General features: G+C 46.6%; 1 protein-coding gene across 1 annotated transcript; it reads right to left on the bottom strand.

Annotated features, from left to right (window-relative positions):
• Positions 1 to 603: 603 nt before the first annotated feature.
• On the bottom strand, positions 604 to 24,615 carry LOC125943390 (uncharacterized). Its single transcript, XM_049662680.1, has 9 exons — positions 24,231 to 24,615; positions 18,608 to 18,667; positions 17,101 to 17,175; positions 16,059 to 16,116; positions 14,271 to 14,476; positions 11,763 to 12,050; positions 9,045 to 9,261; positions 7,138 to 7,296; positions 604 to 797 (listed from the first exon to the last, which is right to left on the bottom strand). Exons 1-9 carry the CDS (start codon positions 24,390 to 24,392, stop codon positions 604 to 606), a joined length of 1,419 nt encoding a protein of 472 aa, XP_049518637.1. The 5' UTR covers positions 24,393 to 24,615.
• Between the last annotated feature and the right edge of the window lie 229 nt (positions 24,616 to 24,844).

Here is a 24,844-nt window from a genome sequence, read left to right as displayed (position 1 = left end):
GTTCATTCTGAAGTTTCTATAGACCCAGTAATGTAGGCCGCGCGACAGCCTTTGCAATGTAATCTGTATATCATACGCGCGTGGTTGAAAAACTTACTCCGTTTGAACTCTTGAACCTCAAAATGAAGCACTCCTCCCCCCTCCCCTGCTAAGCTAAAGTATAGAGTCATCTAATACGGCAAAAAAGCAAGAGAATATCATTTGCCTTGTCAGAATTATCCAATCATCAGAATAGAATCATTAATGTTGCACACAGAATAGTCTCTGGAGAGCATAACGTACAGCAGAGTGTCTATATGCTAAATGTGCACGCCACACTCAATCTGTGCAGCTGTTCACCCACAACCTTGCAAACGGAGCTGCTCAGCAAGACGAATGTAGATTGATGCTGTCTTCAGTGGTGCAGAAGAGAACCGCCTTGTAACGAAAAACGCCACTTCGCCGTGTAGGGCGGTCTTGAAAATGACCTCATTCTCTGAAAAGCATCTGAAGAGCACCAACGTACTTTAGGCAGCGATTCGCCGTTCTAGGACAACAGCGTGCGTCTGCACTCTGCTCATGAACTGCACACGACACGGATGCGCGGGCCCTTGGTTATGACATTTAGGCCGTGTGGTTGTCGTAGACGAAGCACTGGTTGGTGCCGCCGCCACCCTCGCATTGTGCTTCGGCCAGCAAATCCTCACGCGATTCGCCCACGGGGCTCGAAGGACCGCTTCCGGAATGAATGCCGAGCAGAGTCTTGGCGCTGCTGGACAGCAGGGAGCCTTGTCTGCTCCTGCGCCGTTCGGAACAACCTGCAAGACGCACCAAAACACCTTCCATCAGAGCTTACTCTTGCTTTATGTATAGCTTCGAATAGACACGTAGGCAGGCACATTATAGTAGTCGATGCAATGCAAGAGAGCTAATGGCACAGGGTGGAGGGAAAAGTAGCCTTCCCGAATCCGGCAAATCGTGGTGAACATCTCTTTATGAACTACGTTAACATCGCACAACTTTCGCATGCGGGCTTAAACACTCCAGAAGAAATTAAAAATAAAGAAGACGCTGTCACTTCAATCTTTATAAAATCAAGCACTTGCATTGTAGAGGATTACTTGGAACAGTAAAACATAAAACACACTTCCATTTCCGCGATACGCAGACCTGCATGAGAACTGCGTGCGGGTGCCCAAGGATAGTCATCCGAGCCAATCTCCCTTTTCGTTAAAACAGAAGCCTGTATTTACGTCTCACCTCCTGCTCGAAATACCTATGCGTGCCGTTTGCCCTGTACTGCACTGAGCGAAGCGCTGGTGTCATGTTCCCCGTTTTATCCACTGATGGTCCCAAAATGCGCCGTGAGTTGACAAAGCTTTTCATTATTTCTTTTTATGTATCTTATACAAAACCATTGAATGCACGAGGCATGGCGCTGAGTGCTGCCTATAGTGTACCACATTAAAATACTCAGTTTTTTTACTTTAAGGCTAAAAATATGAATTAATCAGCAATGGCCTCTAAGCACCCACCAGCCAAACATCTGATCATCGTTTACTTATTATGGCCAAAGTTTGAATCAATGTCTGACACCAGTTGCTTTCGGATAACATAGCTAGCAAAAAAATCAAATTTTTTGTTGCACGAAGCTTTCTTTAGCCTTTCCCTGCATTTTTCTTCCAGTAAGAAATATTCTTGAATGTATTTAGTGGGGTGAAACTGAATTGTTCTCCGGCCATTTGTATCGTTTCGTTCATATTTATCCACTACCAAAGTTCATATGTGGCCAACTTTCGTCTCTCACAACTAAACTTGATGAATTTTGTTTCTTGGGGTTTAAGGCTCGGCTAATGCATAGACCTTTTACAGCGAGGAGTCTGCGCACCCCGTATACCATGGGCCGTCCCAGCCGCATCGCCATGGAGTCGGCAGCAAGCAAGTACCGCCGACAACTGCAGCAACGTTTTGCCGAGAGGCCGGGGATGGCTTAATACTATTTATTTAGAGTGTTGATCGAATAGCAGAAGAAAACGTGTTTTGACGTTAACTGCGAGAACTGCGACAGGGGCATAAATGTATGGGATAAGACTGTGTGGGGGTTTCATCAGCCTCATTCGCACTAGGAGTGCCCGTGTTTAAGATCGTTAGTCGTGCACACCTTTCGGCAAGGCGAGCTCAACAAGCTCTACTACCAGCGCTGGATAGTCAACTGCCGGCAGTGACTGCCATGCTAACACCACTGCTGAAACAACACAGCGTTACCGCTACGCTGGCCCACGCTGTGACGGAATGCTGACTTTCGATGAGCATGCAAGTCAGTGCTACTTCCATCTCACGTCAGCGCAACTGACACATTCGAGCAAGCTAACATTTAAAAATTAAATAATTAAATTATGGGGTTTTACGTGCCAAAACCACGATCTGATTATGAGGCACGCCGTAGTGGGGGACTCCGGAAATTTGGACCACCTGGGGTTCTTTAACGTGCACCTAAATCTACGCACATAGCTGTTTTCGCATTTCACCCCCATTGTATAATGCGCCTGTCGTGGCCGGGATTCGATCTCGCAACCTCGTGCTCAGCAGCCCAACAGCATAGCCACTGATCAACCACGGCGGGTAAGCTAACTTCCCGTAGCAGCCCACTCAAACGTGGAATAATAGACGGGTGCCGCGAGTTGTATGTCTACGCCGTGAATCAAACAGCAGGCGAGCGATGGCTCGGCCACTTCAATTGTTTTGTTCACGTGTACGCGAATACATTTTAATCTGCGCTGTAAGTAATAAAAAACCACTCCCAAGTTATCTAATCAGCGCTGGTGACAAGACTCACGCAGGCAGAACTAACCACCACGGTCGGAGGAAGTCGCAATCAGGAATTTTCTGCGCCAGCACGTGCACTTTCTCTCTCTCCCCCCCCCCCCCCAAAAAAAAAAAAATGTTGTACATTCAGTTGACAACAGGTGCACGGCCGTAACAACCATACAAATTTACAGGTGGCCTGACAAAAATATGTAGGATAAAAGCAAACATCAGGCTGCTACATTCGTCACTACGAATACAGTGCAGACAGAATGCATAAATGAAAAGTATACACTGCTTTTGCAGCGTTGGTCAAAGTCTTGCATCATCTGCCTACACAATGCTCGCCGTGGTGGCCGAAATAGTGGCTGTCTGAGTCGTGCCTGCCTCTGGGGCCATTGTAAACAAGGAAGCAAACGCCATTACTCAAGAGGAGCTCTATGGCAGCTGCTGTCACGTGACGAAATATGGCGGCGCCCATAGGCATGGCGCTTTAAACGGTGTGCACGCTAAGAACAGCGCAGTGGTGCCACATCGGACCAGGACGAATTTTTCTTCAACTGCGAGGCTTTCCTTTCGAGGAAGCCGCATGGGTTTCCTCTGTAGCAATTACTATGCTTAGGTGGATGTCTCAGTTCCCTTTAATTACTTCTTTCCACCTAGCCGGTTTCCGCTGAACTATTACGTCAAACACTCGCCTTTGCTTCGAGTCGTTGATAAATTCGACTTCGCCCTGCCATCTGCTAGCCGCCTGGTTAGCTTAGATGGTAGGGCGGCTGCCCAGGAAAGGCGGTGGTCCCGGGTTCGAGTCCCGGACCAGGACAAATTTTTCTTCAACTGCGAGGCTTTCCTTTCGAGGAACCCCCATGGGTTTCCATTGTAGCAATTACTACTTTTGGGTGGATGTCTCATTTCCCTTTAACATAATCATTTAAGACATGTCTCAAAGACACGGCACATGTGGTATAGATATAATGTTGGTGTGTTACAATAGTCGCCGTTAACGGCAGAGGAAATCGGACAACGGCTATCTTAAGTATCACGCTAAATCAGACACTGTGGGCACAGATGACCACTTCGCGAAGACACCATTGAAGTTGAACAAGATGTAGATTATATTAGTGTCGAAATGATATGGAGGCTGTACGAATTGGGCAATACGATTGGTTCCCTGAGGTCTTCGTGTACGAAAATGCAGTCCTGTTTCGCTGTGCACCTGAAGTTAGCCAGCTTGCGCTATTACTAGACGCCAAACTATAAGTCATATCTTAAGTTCTTATCGTGCTTACTTAGCATATAAGTACAAAATAATCTGCTTAGAAATATTTTAGTGGCCCTTTTACTGTGCCTATAAATGCCTAGTTTGATGGTTGTGCCTCTATGGCATTTTCAAAGCCTAAAAGTGCTTTGGCGTGTTTTGTCCTAGCCTTTTGTCATGTTACCATGTAATCACCCGCTGAGGCAGTTGGCTGAAGGCAGTCGATTATTGCCACAAACACTTTGCCGGTGTAAAGGCAAACTGTTTAACAGCTCGGACAGTGACGGACATGCAGATACATTGCACACGTAGATAGCCGCAGAACCATTGCAGAAGTTGATGACAGCCCACGGGAGGAGGAAGTTTCGCCGACGAGCAGGAGCAGCAGATGGCGAAAACAAAACAGGTGAGTTGGTGGCGGCGGGCGAAAATACAGGCACCAGAACGACGGACAAAGGGGCGATGTGGACATCAGCCGCGGCAAACACTTTAGGGGGAGTGTGGTCGTCGAGGTCAGGGCACGGCGTCGTCAATGTGAGTTCGGCACGAGCGCAGTCCAAGAGGGCTTGATGAATAGATAGAAAATCTCATCCTAGGATTACGTCATAGGATGATCGGGGCAGGACGACAAACTTAACGGCATACATAACATTTTGAATAATGACACAGGCTGTGCACTGAGCGGTAGGCTTGACGTGATGCGAGGTCGCCGTACGCAGGGTAACATCGGTAAGCGGGGTGGTCACTTTTCTCAGATTGCGGCACAATTTTTCGCTAATTATAGAAACAACAGCTCATGTGTCGACAAGTGCACGTACGGCGATGCCTTCTACCAATAAATCAATTTCGTTAGGCGGGTAAAAATGAGGTCTTGGAGAGTTCGATGACGGCGCAGTTCTTGCCTCGGGAACTGCGGCTGTTAGTTTCTTCTCGTGCGGGGCTAGGTCGGCGAAGCATCGGGGAGATGGATCGGCGACGGGGAGAAGACGACCGGCGTGAGTCACACGGGCGGCGTGTAGAAAACGGGTCGGCGACAGGAGAAGAAACTCGTGGTGAATTCTGAGCACCTTGATAGGTTGGTGAAGCCATACCGTTTTGAGAGCGGAAGCTGCGACGGTGACAGTGGCGGGCTATATGGCCCGCAAGACCACATGCGAAGCATATGGGCCGGTTATCAATGGTGCGCCACGGATTCACAATAGATGGTCCGGTGGGCGAAGAAGGATGGGGCACAGAGCGTGAGGGTGGCGGCGATGTGTAGAAGGAGCCGGTGGCCCGGTAGGCGCCAGAAAGAGATGGGGCCTGTGGTCTGGCAAGAACGGCAGCGTAAGTTAGTGGCGTATTGACAGGCAACGCCGGAGGGGCAGCTGGTAGTGCCTGGGCGACTTGCGCCTCAATGACGTGACGAAGAGGTGGGTCTAAAGATGACGGCGCAGGCTCAGGTGTGTGGGCGACAAGGGAAAGTTGACGTGCAACTTCCTCGCGGATGAACTGCGTGGTAGCAAAACGGTGTGGTAGCAAGAATGTGTGGTAGCAAAACGGTGTGATAAGAAGTGGCGTCGTTGGCAAGGCTGGAAATGTCTGCTGTATCTTGATCAGCACGGAGCGTCGACGCACGCTGCTTTCGCAGCTCGTCGTAAGTCTCGCAGAGTTGTATCACGTTGGCTACCGTCTTGGGGTTTCTAGCGACAAGCATCTGAAATGCATCGTCGTCGACTCCTTTCATTATGTGCTTTATTTTTTTCCCTTCGGCGAGAGATGGGTCGACGCGCTTGCTCAGGGAGAGAACATCTTCGATGTAGCTTGTAAACGTCTCCTCCCTGCGTTGGACTCGACTGCGCAAGCGCTGTTCCGCGCGAAGCCGGCGCACGGCGGGACGACCGAAGACCTCCGCGACGGCTGCCGTGAAGGTCGACCAGTTCGTGATTTCGGTTTCATGGTTTTTGAACCAGAGGCCGGCTACATTAGTGACGTGAAAGTGAACGTTCGTGATCTTGGCGCGGTCCTCCCATTTGTTACAAGAGCTCACTCGTTCGTACTCGACAATCCAATCCTCGACGTCCTCGTCATCGGTGCCGCTAAATATAGGCGGATCGCGTTGTCGGGGCACGCCAACACAGTGGATTGTCGTTGGCACGGGAGCAGCTTGCGATGGGCCAGGATAAGTCATGGTGAAAGCTGATGGTAGCGCCCAGCTGCGAAGTTCCAGGATGAACAGTACCCCGCTACCTCCACCACTTAAAATGGGGGTGTTGGTCTTCAAGCAGGCCTGGCCGTGGCGTTGTAGAAGGCTATTCGAAAGGCAGGTCTGGTTACTGGCGAGCGCGAGCTAGAGCGTCAACAACAACCACCACGCATCGTCGTCGTCATTTCCCAGACATCGAAGCGCGGTGATTCTCCTTCAGTACAATATATATGTACGTGTCTGCGTGCGCTAGATTGGTCGCCGGCTATTAGGGCTCCCTATCCCTGTACTGAAGGGACACTAAGTGATGCATCGAACGTATGACGAATGACGCAACACGAATGACGGAAATTTGCGATGGTGCCTGTCTGTCACTGTTTTCACAACTGTCCTCATGGTGTCTAGCCACACTAAATTTCGCATAAATGTTCTAACCTACACAATTGGCCTTAATCTGGTTTCACGAAAAAAGAGTGACTTTAACAAAACGGGTGTAGTGAGGTGTGTTCCGTATAAAAATATGCATCCACAGATGCACAGCAAAAGTTATTATTGAGCCAATACATGCCTAAGGAACAGTGTTTGGCGCACATATTTGCCATAAATGTAAACTTTACGGGCGCTTAAAACAGCATGTCTTAGTGCCTAAACATTGCGGTCTCTGCTTAAAATGTCCACATATACAAAGTGTCAATGTCGCAATTATAGTAGTATAATTCCTTTTTCCGAAACGAGGTGGCCGTCTGGCTTTTGCGACAAGTTCTAGCACTTGGGCTTAAAGCTGTCGTCATGGCCGTCACATAGAACAGGTTCTAATTTGGACCGGCACTATTTGGAAATAAAATAAATGAAAAGTAAAACTTGCGGAAATAGGACGGTTCTAACTCCTCTACCAGAGGCCGTCACTCGCCTTTTTGAGCGGAAGCGCACTTGGTAGCTGCAGGGTGTTCTCCCCTGGGCCTCGTTAACCTTCGCATTGTCACCAGGGCCAGCGCTACGACGCAGACGAAAATGATGCCCGTGGCGAAGACGGCGCCGGCCACCACCACCTCGAAGCGCACGCAGCTGGCTGTTGGGCATAAAAGGTCGTTGAAGTAGAAAACGTCAAAATTTGACTCTAGTATCACGACACGTGAATTCAGAAGCTGATGATGGTTGATGATGATGTTCCTTACGAGGCGAAATGCCTAATTAAGTTGTGTACGCACATTGGTTGCCTTGCTGATATCTTTGTAGACATTCAGACAATTTCCCTTTTGGTTTCTTCAATCATTTTTAATGGTCTTTAAAATACCGCAGAATTACAATGTAAGCTATTGCAATTCTTCCAGTGGGAACTAAAGTTCCTATAGAGATTGCTACCAAGACATTGGTAACAATGGTCACAAGACGCCTGGAAATAATGAGCTCCATGTACAAGACAAAACCCGGCACGATGAAAGAAATGAACGAACCAAAAAGCATCCACGAAGTAAGCAATGACTAGAAATACCTAAAAGAGTGCGCCGCAGGCGTACGCTTGAGAAGAAAAGAAGGACAAGGTGGTGCATGATTTGCTACAGCTGAACGAGCTGCATCGCGCCAATGGCACACAAGTTGCTATAAGGAATTTCTGACACTACTGCTATTCCAATCCCCAATCCACTGAAGTGCAGGCCAGCATTGACATAAGTTACACTCCCGAATTCTCCGTGTTTTCCCTGGATTTCGATGACGAGAAATGCAAAGCTCGTGAAAACAAATAACACAGTTTAGCATATAAAAAGAAGTCCGAAGAAAGGGAAGCACTATTTTAGTTATAGCATTTAGGGTCAACCTTCTTGGGCACACATGTTATAAGTATTAGGGAGCGCAACGAATGCGGCCATTTCAACAGGAGCATCTCTTGTAGAGCCGCTTTCTATAACAAGCATAATTCGGTGATTTTACCACAGGTACGACCTCTCCTTATTCACGCTATCCATGGGGACCAAACCATACAATCAGTGCTGAAATATTTAAAACGGGGTCCTTCGGTGATAGCTTTTTTTATTATTACAGAATGCCGTATACCGGTGAGATGTCTGTAAATCATATCTGCGCAATATGTTATGCAACACAGAATATGAATCGAATGCAGACAATGTAGCATTGCCAATTAACCCCCTACTCCCCTCCCCAAGCTGCTTGCCTGGGCAACGATGTATATTTAAATAAAACGTTGGAATCCTTCAAGTGAATCAGTGCTTGCATTGTTTTTAATTGTATCTATTATATCGCTCGATGGCAGTTCTAAGAGTGGCCGCCACATAAAGCTGCTTTGTTTAGCAGCTTTTATGCAACTGCTTGTTCTTTTGCAATAAACAGAATCAAATTGATTTAATTTAACGTTGAAATAGAAGTATCGTGTCGTGACAAACTTATCGTTCATGATCCGGCGCCTATATAGTAGTTCATTTGATCGGTTCGTAGCCTGACAGCTCGCTGAATTCTCTCAACTTTTTGAGCCACGAGATGTGGTGAGCATCTGCTGTAGACGTTGGGGCAGCACAGTTCAGTGCTCCTTTTCGTCTGCACTGCCTGTTTGCCAACAAAACTACTAACACTTTTCAAAACATTACCAAAACAAATACAAAATGTCTTTCTTTTTTTCTCTCTTTCTGTCTTTCTCTCTTTCTCTCTCTTTTGCGTTCTTTTTTGCCCCTGCTATGTGCCATTGAGCTTGGACCCGTTCTCACCAGGATCGGCCCACTTTTCAGCGTGACACCACCACCACCGCCGCCGACACTTGTGAGCCTAGAAAGCTTCGCTTAAAAATAAATAGGAAAGGCCGCTCACTTGAGGCAGCGTCTTGTGCGGTCGGTTCGGGCTCCGCGACGGGCGTGTCGAGGAATCGAGAGAGCGTCTCAGCGTCGGGCTCTCCCGTCGCCGGCGACAGGCGTCGGACGAAGATCAGGTACGAGGTCCCCACCCACAGGGGCAGCGTGGCCGACTGCTGCGACGTGTGCAGGCGGCCCGTCACGTCCACCGCCTTGTCGAGGACCCTCCACATGACCTGCGGGTGCCGCGCAAGAGTTACAATGCAATGGAACGCAGATTTATTTCTCTTCGTGGTATAGACTTCCGAATCACAAAGTATGGAGGCTGGGCAAGAAAATCTGCTGCGTGAGAAACGCCCTGCGTCCGTCGGTCACACGTTATTGGGACAGATGCATTGTGTTGAAAATGTAGAATAGGAATACCGATGATTGTGTGAAGGCTGTGATTGAAGTGCGTGGAATCCGATTTGCTTTCGTCGGTCAGAACAGAAGTAGAATATAAACAAATAAAATAATTATGTAACATAGACACTTTAACGGAAACGTACTGGCTTGAATAGGCTATTTATACAAGCAGACATTTCTAACATTGATTAGTGTAACAGGTCACAATATAATTAGTAAATATTTTCAAATAAGTAAAGCTGTTTAATCAGTATCGCTTGCGAAATCTGTTCCACAGAAATATTATATTTATTAAGAATATTGAGGTACCTCGGTGAAACGTACGATGGCGACTGTATGCGATCTGTGGTGCGACCAAAAGGTTGACACTATTGGAAAGAATGTCGCGTATTGTAAGCAGGTATGCAACGGTTTAGTTTGAACAATGAAAAGAGCATGTCGTTATTATCTTGAACGGTGCGTTTGTGCACGCTCAATAACTTTTTGGAATATAGCTCGGTGACTTTGAGAGCAGAAAAATCAGTGGAGTGTGGGTGAATGTGTGTGTTCACAATTACATATATCGCTTGTTTTTGAGCAACAAGAATTTTCATTTTATTTTGCTTTGTAGTTCTGCCCCATATTGTAATGCAGTACGAAATAAGTGGTTGTACATAAATAAGCACCGTATATCGGAATCCTTGCTTGTTGAGGAAGTAAGTGTCTACGGTGTTTACTATACCGCGTAATCTGTTTACTCTTAATCTTTCGCCATCGACATGCGCATCCTAAATTAACGATTCAGTAAAACCCACGCATAGGCTTTTTACGGCAGGCACGTTCTCAATCTGACTTTACCTAAAACAACACCAAAGTTAGAGATGTATCTTCTGTTGCTCGGTCTAAATAAAATTTATTTTATTTTTATTTGTGTTAAAATGTACGCAATTTAGAGTCCATTGCCGTGAATATTAAAAAAATTATTGCCGCTAATAAATAATTCATGTTCTGTGTTCCCTCAAAGTTTTTAGCATGGTTAGCGTAAGCTATAATAATAATGCCATGAGGCTAAAATATAATAATGAACGGAAGGAACGATAGAGGCCCTAAAATGTTTCCCGATGGTAGACTAGACCGGAGGGGTGCTATTTTAAAAAAGGCGCGGTTAAGAACTACTCTGTTTTCGGTGTGTCTAGTAGGATTCTAGTAAGGCTAGACTATGTCCTCTAATTCCATAGTGTTCAAGTTTTTGTATTTACTCCATCGTAATTAATTAGATCAAATGTTTTTGAAAAGTACGCGTATATCCTGAACCTAATCGTTTTGTTTCAAGTCCATTATATATTATGCTCTCTAGTTTCATCTGGGGAAATCTGTTTCCGAGGACATTTTCTGACGGAATCCAAACGGACAATCAAACAGAATATCTGACCAAGAACTTCCTAAGTCTGATATATATCACTTTTCCTAAACCTTTTGATAACACTGGAAAAATCGAGATTGGTCGAAAGTTAGAATAATTTGATGCGTCCCCACCTTTATGAATGACAGTAGCTTAAAACGTGCATTAGCCCTGGGACAACGTACGTAAAAGCTTTGATTTGAAAACCATCCTTGCATTTGGCTCTTCTTGTGCAGAGATCCGAAAACGTTGTAATTATATCATTTTCCTCTGTGGGAAGCATCTGAAAACCAGGGGCTTGGCGGGTGTAATTTATGGCAGTGTTAGAGAAACAACACAGAGTTTCCGTAATATTGGCTAAAATGACGAAATCACTAACGTGGTCTTCTCTCAAGAGTTAATTCAGTATATAAAACTTTTTATGTCTATTACGTGAAAAGCAATGTTAAGCAGCAATTCACGACACTTAACTGGTACATTGGTGCTATAACTAAAGCACTTCCTGCGCGATATTTTCAGCAGTCGTTAAGCCAACGTTTTTTTTTAAACGCTGCTTTTTACACTGTAGACGAGTTTACGCCCCCTGTATTTGCCAATATGACCTAGCCAAAGCTGACGTTTAAAAGCAGCGCTGTCTTCACGGCAGCGAGGGACCGGCATTACATGGTATTGCATAGGTGTGCTTCATACGCGCGCTATTTCTCAAGCCCGCCAGTGTTCTCTGGTCTTCCGTTATTCAGTAAGTTGTGCGAGTGGCACCAAAAGATCAAGTAGAACAACGTGCCTTTTATCCGCAATCATGTCAGCCGCCTTTCTCCCCTCATGCCCGTTACACACGTGCGGTGTGGTAGGCCCGTCTGTCTCTCTGCCTCACCGTAGACCACACTCATAGGAAGGGCGGTGAGCAGTTCCAACCTCACGGAACCGAACCAATTGGAAACTAGATCGAACCTCATACTTCACTTCCTTGTCCTCCGGCGACAGGTCGAAGTCCCAGACGACGTCGACCTCGACCCGGTGTCTGCTGGTGTGCCTCAGCTGCACGACTTTCGGAGCGGAAAACACGGGGAGCACACTGGCCACGGAAGAGTCCGCCTGCACGGCCTCGAAGACTTCTGAGTCCAAGTCCAAGTCCACCCGAGTGTGAGCAAAGACGCCGTAAGCCGAGAGTGCGACGATCTCAAGCTCCGAGGCCTGCTTCATTTGGCTGCGGCTCAGCGTGGCGTTGTGGTGCTGCGTCTGCGTTTGCGGACGCGAAATATATTTAATGCTTAGGCTATTGCATAAACCATGCGAACACTCACAATTTACAGAGCACCATATTGGGCCCTATATGGACAAAAACGGCACCAAGACCGAAAGACGCCTAGATGGCCAGATGGGCTCACACAAGCGGTTATAAAAGTTATGGTGCCTTATAATTGAGCTTACGTATAGTTCTTGTAAACTTTTTGGTGAGATGTAATTGAATGTTTTCTATAATTTCTCTTAAGGTGATTTGGTTGAGATACAGGGTGTTTCATTTTAGCTGCACGAAATTTTTAAATATTGCCTGTCGCAGATAGCACAATTATAATCCTTGATCTAAACTACTCGATGAGGCGGTCATTACTTCCACGAGAAATGAAAACGCCTAATTGAATAGTTAACATAATTACGTTAATTAAGTTTTTCGTAAATTATTTTAAGGCACATCTTTCAATCTACGAAATATAGCCGTGTAGTTCGCAAGGCGTATCCACTTGGAACGAATGCTCAGGACTGAACCAGTTTCGAGATATTACTTTTCAATGTGTCCGACGAAATGCATGGGCGTTCCAGTTAACTTTGTGCTTCAATGCATGAAACAGCATTTTCCTCAAAAAGTATGTATATATGCATACACCCCGTATTCAGAGATGGCACGCCAACAAGACCGCGTTGCAACGCTATACACAAGCAAGAGCGACAGTTGCCGTTACCTGCAGAGTTGACAAGAAAATTGAGGATCACGTCACCACCTGTGTTCCGCATTAACTTCGTATGAAAGGCACAAAGTTTCCGCGTTTCCTATAGGTTCACTGACCTTGTGTCCCAGAATTGTAATCTGCAGTCTTTATCGAGATAACATTTTTTTTCGTCTACCTTTAACAAACAAGCATTGTCAACCCATTCCTTAGCCGCATTATTGAAATAGCCGCCTTCTTTTCTTTCAGACAGCCAAGCTGAGTGCAGAATTCCAGAGTGTGAAAAAGCGTTACGCCAGCCATTTTGCCATGCAGCGTCGATTCCTTAAAGGGGCCGTGACATGGTCTGCCGAAATATTACAGATTTACCACGCAGTGGGTAGTACAAGAGCACGCAAGCTCATCTAATAGAGAGGTTTTTAACCTCCGCGGTCTAATTCCTCTAAAATTCGCCACTCTAATGATGAGCTCGAAGCTCCTCCCACCTTCCGCGAAGTTGAAATTCAGCGTGTGATGTACGCACCGCATACACTGGCGGACAGGGATAATGACCGAGCATGGAAACGGTTAACCTCGTACAGTATTGTTCCCGACTCTTGTGATATGCTGTTAAGCGGTACTGCGCTCGTCTTCTGACACAGCATTCACTCCGAATAGCACACTGATTCTGACAAGATGCTGTCGCCAAGTCATCAGTAGACTGAGTCCCCAGTAGGTGCTGTCGCTATATAACAATCTGCTGACATGATAAAATGAAGTGTCGCTCATATGAGACGCTGCAAGTAATAGTTTGAGTGGTTGTGAAAACAACTTCGATAAACAGTCGGCCGATGGTCGCCGAAACAGCACTTGTGTCCCTATATACCTTTCGTTCAAATTAGATAAAGAAAAGCTTCGGACGTACAAACACGCAATTGTCACAATACGTGCAAATATTCACCGACGTCGTCTCTGATGCGGAAAAGTTTGCCCTCGTGCATCTATGTAGAGTCTGTAAACGCACGTGAGTCGCCTTTTGGGTATCTAATAATTCTACACAAGACAAGCGCTTTTTTTTGCTTAGAGTTGGCCACAGTGCCTTGGAAAAAAATTCTTTTTATGTCGCATACAGCAACGCAAAAGGTAGCAGGTGCCAGTCAGTTTCAACTGAACAGCCAGTCCCACGCACTGCTTGTGACTGCGAAATTTGTAGTTATTGCTAAGTGGGCTTGTTATCGATTATCCGCTAAATGCTGTTTCCGTGTCATTTCATGCTAATAACACGCGGTGGCCCCATCATATTAAACCGTGGGGTATAAAGCCCCAAATACGCGGCATATGAGGGTTCATGATGTATAGTGGGGTGCTCTGGATTAAGACAACTTAGTAGTAAAGTGCGCCGAAATCAAAATACACAAGCTTTTTTTTTGCATTTCGCGACCATCGAAAGGCGGCCGCTGCAGTCGAAATCGAACCGGCGTTTTTGTGCTCAACAACAAAACGTCATAAAATCCGTAGCGGGCTGGTGCAGTACCTGCCCGGCATCCTCCCAGCGTTGATCGTTGACAAGCCCTCTCAGAAAGAGCGCGTAGACCAGCCCGCGCTCGATAGGGTCGTCCTGGGCACTCAGAGGCTGGGACCACGTGACACGCACGTCATGGGCGCCAACCGCCTCCAGCCGCGGAGGCTCAGAGAACACGCCCGGGTACTCTTCCTCGGCATGATTCGTCACTGCGCTGCCTGCAAAGGCGGTCATAGATGGATTGAAACAAACCTTTACCGAAGTGAAGCTTGAGAACCCTACCTATACTCGCGAAAAGAAAGTTTCGCTTTGTTTAATTAATCCACAAACTATCATTACATATTTTTGGGAGTTCACAGATCATTACTAATGTGGCACTGTTCGCGAAAAGGTAATGAATCTTTATCTGACTCCCAGGGTTTAAAATCCCGGTCTTCAAGTGGCAGCGGATAGGCGTCAGAATAGCTTAAGCTGCGTGGGGACGTGCGTTCACAGCAGCTAACGCTACGCGGAATCTGTGCGACATAGTGTACCGCCTTCGTGATCGGCGAAGTCGAGCAGGTCTTCACGTTGCTTCGCCGTGAGTAGAAACACGTTCGTCGTTTTAACATATATGCCACATGACATATCTGCAAGTATACGCACTATTCTATCAACTTAGTGGCAAATGATGTTACAATTCATGTTTCTCTCGCTTACGCTTGACCAGTACCTGTTAGAATCCAAAATTGATACGTCCAAAACTCGTCCCGAACGCCCGCAAAATTATGCGTCGCCCACACAAAATTGTCAGCACCATCGTCGTCGTCTTGCTGCGGTCCGCACAGACGCGTTCTGATCACGCACACAACTGCTCGCCTTACAAAAATACGTCAGTCTACTCCGTAATGCTTTTCGGAGCACAAACAATACTTGATAGCCAGCTACCTGAAATATGCTTTGCTTAACATTCATTCCGACACTACTTGGGATCTCTTCTGAAGTTTTGTGCCAACGTAAGCACAAGCATATTCCTGCGGCCTATTATACTGTGATTCTTTTTTCTTCATATCTTGAAACACCAGACTGCCAGAAATTGAGCCCAGGTGACACGCTGTTGCTACTTTTGTATCCCGATAGCTTTATGTGCTGCGAAAGGTAGCGGGGATGACTTCCTCAAATATTCGGAACGCGACAAAATTCTGAGAAACCGTACTGCGTGTTCAAGGAGTTCCTTTCCTGGAGTACTTCAGTAACGTCTGTGTTTTTACTAGAAGATAAAACTATATTTATATAGAGCATTGTTCCCATCCTAAAGGTTTGTAAGAGGGGTCATAGTCTCTCGACCCCATTTCGCTTCGACTTGGTCAGGGAGTGCAATACAAGACTTTAAATCGTTCGCATATGTAAAGTCTTTTCCCTTCCTATTGTTATCGCGCCGCTTAGTAAGTTCGCTGAAATGCTAGTAGTGGTTGCGCATCAGTTGCTATTTTCTTGCTCTCTGAATATATCACGCCATGAGCCCTTCTTGCGTATCTCCCGCTATCCTACTTAAAGATCAAATTTTAAAATTGATAATGAAACAAGCTGACTTCTGACAAGGACGAAAATCTAAGAGCAGACAAAGTTAAGTACTTCTGTTGGGCTGCACTTCGGTTTTTGTGTTTATCTGAAGATTTGCAGTTACATTTTGGATCATGTAGAATGAGCTACAACAATTTTTGACGTAACTAAGCGTGGATTTGTGTGGATTTGAGAAAGCCAATAACGGCAGTACCTGCTGTGTGTAGTACTTCGTAAAACAATTTATCTGCCACATACCAGGTAGCTTCGATGACGTCTTGTGCCAGAATGAGCAAGCCACTTGACAGCCTGGAAACTGCGCAACAGGGGTTGGAACATCACTGTACTGCGCTTTGTAGATGTCGTGAGAGAGTGATAGCATACACTGAGAAAAAAAAATTGAAAGTGAAGACAACTTTAAATGAGCTCCAAAGCATCTCCGCTAGCCGCTTGCGAGCATTTCAGTGCTCTAACGTTTCACCACAGCCGAGATGTTTTCTCTTGCGTCAGTAGATCTAAAAGCCACAACACGTTGGCTTGCCCAAGAATGCATTCAGGGATTCGCTTCCCAATTCTTTACAAGGAACCCAAATCAATCTGCATCAAATAACATTTGTTTCATGCGGTGAACTGCTACCTTTCCTGAATGTGCATTGACACGCCGATTAACGGGCGCCAAAAACGTCGTGGTCTCACGGTGCGGCATAGTTTCGAGACAGCGACACGCCGATTAAAGGGCGCCGTATGGCCGGCGGCCGCTGTTGCTTCTGTGCTTGTCAATGGACCCAAGTGTGTGAGTGTGTGTGTGTCAGTGTGGTGCAGTGCGGGGGCACGGTCTCTGACTGCGGGGGAGGGGAACCAGCCGTTCTCTCGCCCCTGATTAAAAGGGGCGCGGCCAAGACTTTTGGACGAATCATGAGATAATTAGATGAACTGCCACCAGTGCCCGATTAAGGTGGGGGCTATGGGGGCTGCAGCTCCGGGCCCCCAACTTTCAGGGGGCCCGCTCGACCATTTGAAAAAAAAAAGAAACAATCGAAGACCTTGCCCTGTCGAGAAAATGGGGGTAAGCGAAGCTTGTGGCAAGACGACACTGTCGCAGGCGTTCCGCTTCGTTTGCCCTTAACTCATGGTCGGCGGCTCTTTGTTGGCATTTGGCCTCAACATCGCGCTCCCGCAACTCGGGGTCCGCGGCGCAACAATATAACACGGCGCAACAAACAAAAAATCGCGCACCAACGTGCCTATTTTTCTTGATAGTCGAATGAAACTTACAAGGAGTTAGCGATTCAGTACTTACACATAATTCTGCTACGGTGCACATGTGTTTCCAAACTTCGAAGTCTTTGTTGAAGAAATCGCACACGTCCCAACACTGCAAAAGAGATTGCGAACAAGGAAGAGCGTCGCTTTAAATTTTCTAGGCAGTCACTCGTCGTGACGTCACGTACAGGCATCATTGGCGCGAGCGTGAATAGACCGCAGAAAAGCGAAAAACACATAAACGCATTTCTGGGGCATTTTGGGTCTGGAGTCACCAGGAATGAGCACATCGCGAATCCGGTTTGATGTGATAACGCCGCCTTATAGCGTTCGAAATAGTGTGCAATCGCTTTAAACAATGCTCACGGAGAACTTAATGAGACCGCGACTTGAAATTCTTTAGTTGGAAGTCAATTGCTATTTATCTGTTCAAGATAGATGTTATGCCTTATGTGTTTGTTAAATGATTGTACGCGCAACTACACCCTTTTGTAATTACTCCCAATTCTTATTTGTGACATGTTAAACCTTTTTACACCTGTGTGATATACTTATTATACGTATGTATTCCCTTCCTGCTAAAATCCCCGTTGGGACTGGCAGTATGTCTGAAATAAAAAATTTAAAGATAATGTCAAAATCAGGAATACTCTGGATATAAAACCTACAAACCAATCTAAATGAAAATTGTTGCATTTAAGAACGTTACGTGCTCGCAAATATGGAATACATCACTTTAATGTATGGCCTCTTTAGCATAAGTTATTGAAATTGAGAAACTACAACAAAAATACGCAACACGCCAAGTACAGCACCTTCGCAACTCTTCAAAAAAATGTCGTAATCGCACTTCGTAAGCAGAATTTTTACCCTTCGCAGCTAACAAATACAAACTGCTACATTGCACTTGAACTGAAATTGTTTGTGGGCTTTCGCAAAAATTATATTCACTAACTGCGGTAGGCCCCATCCGAGATATATTCTCCATTCTTCATATCAAATGCACAGACCATCATATCAAGGCCTGCGGTCATCTTTAGCAGTATCCGCGCAGATTCATTGCTAGATATTGTTGTCTATTTTGCAATCATGGGGCTTCTGCCACTCAATATTCTTTCCTCCGTTTTTTGTAAATTCGTAGAAGGACAGTGGCCTCTTTGTTACGAAAATATTATTTCTGCATAGTAACAGAGAAAACTCTCGTTATTATCTTGTCTCCTTAGCTTCTCTCCTGATGAAAGGAAGGAAGAAAGAAAGAAAAATAAGAGGTGAAAGGCAGAGAGGTTAACCAGGTTAAGTGTCCGGTTTGCTACTCTGCACAGGGGGATGGGGTAAGGGCAGAAAAGATTAGAAAACAATGTGAGGACTGATGCGTTTCTTTTTCTTTTAATCTTCTCTCTCCTCATGAATGCCCAATATATTGGAGCGCGTAGCTAGATCGATTACTCTAAACCCTCTTGGAGCAATAAATAACATTCCCAGACTTTCACAATGACCAGAGAATAAGGGCGTCATGAAGTCTCCTGCCAGGAAAGCAGACTTACCATGTTGCACTCCTTGTCTCCTGTACATTCGACGTCATCCTTGCCCGTCTTCAGGCCAAGCTGAAATTTGAAATCATTGTTATATTGGCAAAACAGCTAGAATCACACTATAATGTCGAGGGGAAGCGAAACACTTGAGCGCAATAATTTGTTATAAATAAATCCTAATGAATATAGAGCCCGAGTTGGCCGCTGATGGATGCAGTGCAATTACATTTGTGTGGCAGTAAGGCGGTTCTTACACGTTCAGGAGAAAAATTATTGCCGGAAGAACGGCGATAAAAGTTGTACACTAATTCAATGCTTAAAAATGCTACCAATTATTTATTAAATCATTGAAATCAGTCAAAGAATCTCAATTTCTCCATGAACCTCCATTGGCCAACGCATGCTTCCTGTGCTAGATCTGGCCGGGAAAAACGCCAATAGCTGTCTTCAGCCAAGCCGATGTAAACTGTACAGTGCCCTCAAAACACCACCGGTGAATCAGTCAAATTGTTGCGACCTTTTTTCTAATCGATTGATTGTTGATACCTATCTCTGATATGCTGCAGATGGTAGGAGACAATATTCTTCTATATAACGCGCTCCTAAATGCGTGAATACGATGAGGTTGCTTCGAGAGGCCATGCAGCTACCCTATGTAGAAGGTCATGCGCCAAACTGCGCTGCCCATGCCCCAATTGACGTCACGGATATTAAACAGCATCTTTTGGGTAGTATTGCCCAGGAAAAGTTCTAAAGACTCACTCAGTTGACTTCTTTGTTTCTTTAACCCTTTATTACGAGCGTTGCCTAAAGTTGACATTCGTCAGTATACGTAAATATGTTGCCTACAAGCAACGTACCAGAAATGTTTTTTGTTGCTCAGTTTCTGTATTGAGTAGGAAGTTTGTGGCTAAATATCTACCAAATACTGAAGGAGAAGCATAATTTGTTGGTTTACAGCAAGAATACAGGGCGAGCAAAAAGTTTGGCACGTGACGCATTTTTTTGAAAACACGGTCAGAGGAGACATTCTCGCTGTGTTTTCCACACTTACTTAACAAATAAACATTTCTTACGGGTACTGAGGGTGTTTCACCGTAACTGGAACCAAGAATTTCAAAAAAGTGGTTAACCGCAGCTGAACGAAACGAATGACATATGGTTTGCCGTCATGTGGCGCTCCTTAGATAATTGTTTTGATTCCGCTTAGTTAATTAACTAAGATCAATTATGCAAAATCTTTCTTGTTCACATTAGCGCCAAGTGCGTTTAGTTACGTTGTAGAGGGGATTCAGAAATGACTGATCCAATTTTTTGTGGCCCCGTACATGCTGCGTGGTGATTTCTTTTCGGCATTTACCGAAATCCCGCGAAATTTGACACAAACCCACGTGACTGCGCTCATACGCTATCGTATTGCAGCGCTCTGAACCGTGCTTCGAGCGAAGGAACCGTGCGCGCGGACCGTGGCGAAGCGAGCGGCCGCGTCTCTAGACTATAAGCTTCACAGTGCGGCAGCATCTTTGACGGTGGCACTAGTGGCACATGGAATGGAAGCACCGTGATCCCTGATAAGGGATAGGCTGAGAGCGCGTTTACAGTTCTTTCACTCGAAGCACGGTAGAGAACGCTGCCGTATACGATAGCGTATGAGAGCAGGCACGTGGAAATATTTCATATTTCGCGGGCGTTCCTTAAACCCCGATAAAAATCACCACGCAGCATTTGCAGCTGCAGCGGAAAAAGATTAGCACAAGTGGCCGATAACATGAGCAGAAAAATTGCGGCCCGCGGCGCTCTTGTTCGCGTGCACACTGGTATCTAAACTGCCATATGATTCATGTTTCAAAGAGGGGGTGCCTGGCACTCTCGGCCGCGTGCGAGGGCACAACAGCATCGCGTGCCGCAATTTATCTGATCGGGTGATCGGTCACTTGTGCTAATCTTTTTCCTCTGCAGCTGTGCGTTGCCACAAAAAATTGTATCGAAATTGGAAACGAAACGCACTTGGCCCTAATGTGAATAATAATAATTTTGAATAATAAATCTCAGTTAATGAACTAATTAAACGGAATATAAAAAAATACATTGAGGCACATGACGGCAAACCATATGGCTTTGGTTCCATTCAGCTGCCCCCGTTAACCACTTCTTTTTTTCATTTTTTTTAATTATTGGTCCAAGTTACGTGAAACACCTTGTATATGTCGTCATTAAAGGATTAAAAATGTAATGTAGGCCGTTTTTTTGATAAACTTACTTGCCCCAAGTAGACAGTTGACACTGTCCAAAACTCACAAAGGCATCCTTAATTAACATGGAAAACAGGAGCCCACCTTCTGCTCCTACTTCTGCTATGACTCGTTTGTGTTGTACCAAAAGTGCAGGTTTAAAAAATACAACAACAAAAAACCTTCAAATCAGTTTCCTCCGAGTAACCATTCCTTCAAAAGTCTTGTTAGTTTATTGGTAGGACGTTGAGACGTTAAGAAAGGGAAGGTCAAAGCTCCGTTTTTAAATTAGGCGCCGGAAACCCAGCGCCTTTATGCCAATGTGACGTCACGAATTTTAAAGTAACTTTCCCCCACATATGCGGCGTTGCGGCTCCGCAAAAGTTGCTGAAACTTGCGAAGGTCAGTCTTTGGCTTGCTCATAATAGAATACAGCCGATCTTTATAGATGTGAAAATTAACTAAGCACGGGCAGACACCGCCAACACCCACGACGTCAAGGCACGCTGGTGCGGGAACTTCAAGGCCGCATCACCACTCACCCTCTCTGGCCTACGAGCCTCGGTCCTCTGAAAGAGTGGCTTTTTGTATATTAAAATGTTTTTTTTTACTAATACAGTTCGAACTGGTTTTGTTTTCAATGTCATTTTAAAAGGCTTCTTGAACACCCCTCAGGCTTGGTGAAAAAGCACAGTCCGCGGATATCATACGCTGCTGTGAACATCTCAGCCAAATTTTGCAGTCGTGTGTGGCGCGTGGAGCTCGCATGCGGAGCTCGAAGTCACCTTTTTATCAAACACACTCTTTTCAACAGAAGCCTTCTCATGTTTTCGGGCTGCTATATTTTGTCACATCGCAGATTCTAATACGCGGCTGCTAATGGCCAAGAGGTGACATCAATCAAAAATGGTGTTTGGATCAGCGCGCTTCTTCGTATACTGCTACTGTGTATATTTATTAAGGCAGTTTATGAAACAGGCTCAAGTAATAGAAAATCTGCGTTTCGAATTTCTATGGGAATTATGTACTTCCGGAATTTTATATGGACACTTCAACCGGATTTCTGCCGTCGGCGTCGCCGTCGTCGTCGCCGTCGCCGTGAGGTTCCGTATAGATAAAAGCTTCGCCGCGCGCCCTATGCCCCAGCGGAAGCGTGCGGGGACGTGCGCTATCACGGAGAGCGAACGCACTCAATCTCCCACGCGCAAGCGAGGAAGCGCAATGCCAGCGCCGGAGGGAGCAGGGGGGGGGGGGCACTTCTCTGCCAACAACCGCGCTCGTCGCTCGTCCGCACAGTCTCTTATCTCTCCCACGCGCAAGCAAGAAAGCGGGAAGCCAGCGCCGGAGGGAGCGGGGGGGGGCGCACTTCTACGCTGCCAACAACCGCGCTCGTCGTTCGTTCGACCGCACCGTCTCTTATCTCCACACGGCTCTGACCTTTATGCGCCGTGCATTCGCCGCTCAGTTTCCGTTGAAGCGATAGACCGAACGTACCTTCGCCCGCTGCCAGCGTTTTGACAGTCATTGGCTGCAGTCATTCAGTGTGATCTATTCATGTTTGTTTGTGCGCGCTCACACCACGCTTGTTCATTCAGTTAGTAATAGTCGGGCCACATTTTACAACGCACGCTACACATGCAATGCTGCCCAGATCGGCAGTGCAGCACTACAGGTGTGTCCCTTCGCACGCGCTGCCCACGGTAAGCGCTTCTCATCAACACCACCGTTTCACACGCGCCTTCTCGTGGTCATCGAGTGTCTCTTCATGTCGGTCTACTTACGCCGCAGCACACCTGCTTACTTAATCAGCTCATGTTTACTACAATTCATATTGCTACCAAGGCCGCTCACCTTACTTCGTATGACATTGCTGTGTTGCTATCGCATTCATTGCTTCGCCTTTAGGGCGAAACTGTGACATTTTTTTTTAGTTTTGAGCGCCCAACTAGCCTCGAAACACGCAGAAACTTATGGTGAAACTAGACGTATACGTTTGAGCTGTTGCGTAAAATGCGCCATCTGGATGTGGCTGCTATCTTTTGGTCAATCTGGTGCTGGACGAAGCTGGTGCGCACCACATAGCACGGCCGCACATGCTCGAGCACGTGAGCTCGAGCATGCGTACCCCAGCCCAGTCGAGCACATATATGTGTAATTAGCCACTGCAGTCACATGTAGCTGCGTGGGCAGCGTAGCGCATATACCGCGGCAGACGCAGGGTTCCGCGACAAGCTCGCCGAGCTCTGTGCTGCGATTGGTATCTGTGGCTGACATCACTCAAAACCCGAGCGCCGGCATCTGACGAACAGGTCGTCTGCTTCCTGAGTTGCACATTCTCGAGATGTGTCGCCATCATGGTGGAAGCTCGTTAGATAGGCGGAATGCTTTCAACGCGAGTCCGGAGTGCGGCATCCATTGCTTAGGCGATGTTAGCGAACATGAAGTTTGTTCAACTTTCGAAAGTTATGCGATTGCCGTAGAGATAAGTGTGAAAGCAAATGTGCTACTCGTGTTACTCGGTGCGCGTAGTAGCGCCGCGCGTAGCTCTCCAGTACATTGTAGCAGAGCAAAGGGATCAGACACCGTGAACTCAACCGTAAGCTGAGGGATAGCCTCCGACTTTGGCTCTTCGCAGGCGCCAAAAGCGCTACTAGTGGCATCTATGTGAACATCCAACATGAAATTTGAACTGCGCGCCACGGTGACGTTCCGCAGGCGGTGCGTTTTAGGCACCATCCCGCTGCGCCGTAGCGTTCGGAGCATCGCGAAGGGGATCACAGGTTATCTTTTGAGTGCTAATAACTGCGCTTCTGCTGAACGCATTGAAGTACTTTTTGTAGACAAAATATTTGTGAAATAGTCAGGTTTAACGTCAAATTCATTTTTGTACTTCCATAAAAAGTGTTTCAGGACCACTTTGACGTCGCATTTTTCCATGACAGGGCCCTTAAAAAATCGTGTAGAACTAATATAAAATGAGTATCGATGTACGTACGTGATTAGCCGGAACGCGTCATGTATTAGTCGTGCACTACAGCAAGGCTCCTCTCTCGCTCTTTCCTCTGGACAACCTGGGCCTTTCGGGGGCGTCGCCGTCAAGTCAGCGCATACCTAATGACACATACATGGCGTCCAGCAGCTTCATTGAAAAGCAGCACATACTGAGTGGCGCCTACCCAGTGCCACACACCCACGCGAACGGCCCACATTTTTATACTACACTATATACCTTCGGGACCGGCTCATATTCTTAGACCACACTATCCCCGCAATTGGCCCATAATCTTGTTGGTACAGCTAGACAGCAGGAAAGAAAACTGGACCGAGTATGCCAACATTGCTATTCGAATTAAAACGTTGGGTGAAAAGACAGGGAAGCCACAGGCTGACCAGGGTGAACTCACCTTGTCGATGCAGGTGGCGCGGCATCGTGCAAACCTGAACGCTTCCTGGAGATCCTCCATGTTGCTCACTTGGTGCGCCCACACGGGCCGGTACAGCGACGCCAAGCCGATCGCGCAGAGCGCGTGGATCGCACCGACGGGGAAGACGTGGCGGACGAACATGACGAGTGAGAAGGCAAGCACGTAAAGTATACGACTGCGAATGAAGGGTGATCCGAAGTGGCCGCTCTCTTATACACTATGTCGTTTCCCGTCCGAGAGGATGACTGCGTTCGTCATTTCAGCCGTTCCTGCTCCTCGCCGTTGATTTCCTTGGTGCCCTAACTATCGTGTTCATTTCCGCAACGACAGCGAAGTTCGAACGAGAAACGTCGGGAAATCGGGCGCTCTGAAGTAGGGGAAGGGGGGAAAGCAATCAAGACCAGTCATTTCCTATTGACGTCACCTATCCTAAATGTCGTATCTTTCTTAACGCCGCTGATTCGAGTGATATTGTACTTACGGCAACCCATATACAGTGCATACCAGATATCGTGTATGCAAGTTCAGTGCATCGTAAGAATAGGCTCGGACCTGTTGCGGTAGCGAACCTTGTGCAGCTGTCCGAAACACTT

The sequence above is a fragment of the Dermacentor silvarum genome, chromosome 2, assembly GCF_013339745.2.
Source record: "Dermacentor silvarum isolate Dsil-2018 chromosome 2, BIME_Dsil_1.4, whole genome shotgun sequence".
Taxonomy (NCBI): Eukaryota; Metazoa; Arthropoda; class Arachnida; order Ixodida; family Ixodidae; genus Dermacentor; species Dermacentor silvarum.
This window is presented reverse-complemented; position numbering and strand designations above follow the sequence as displayed.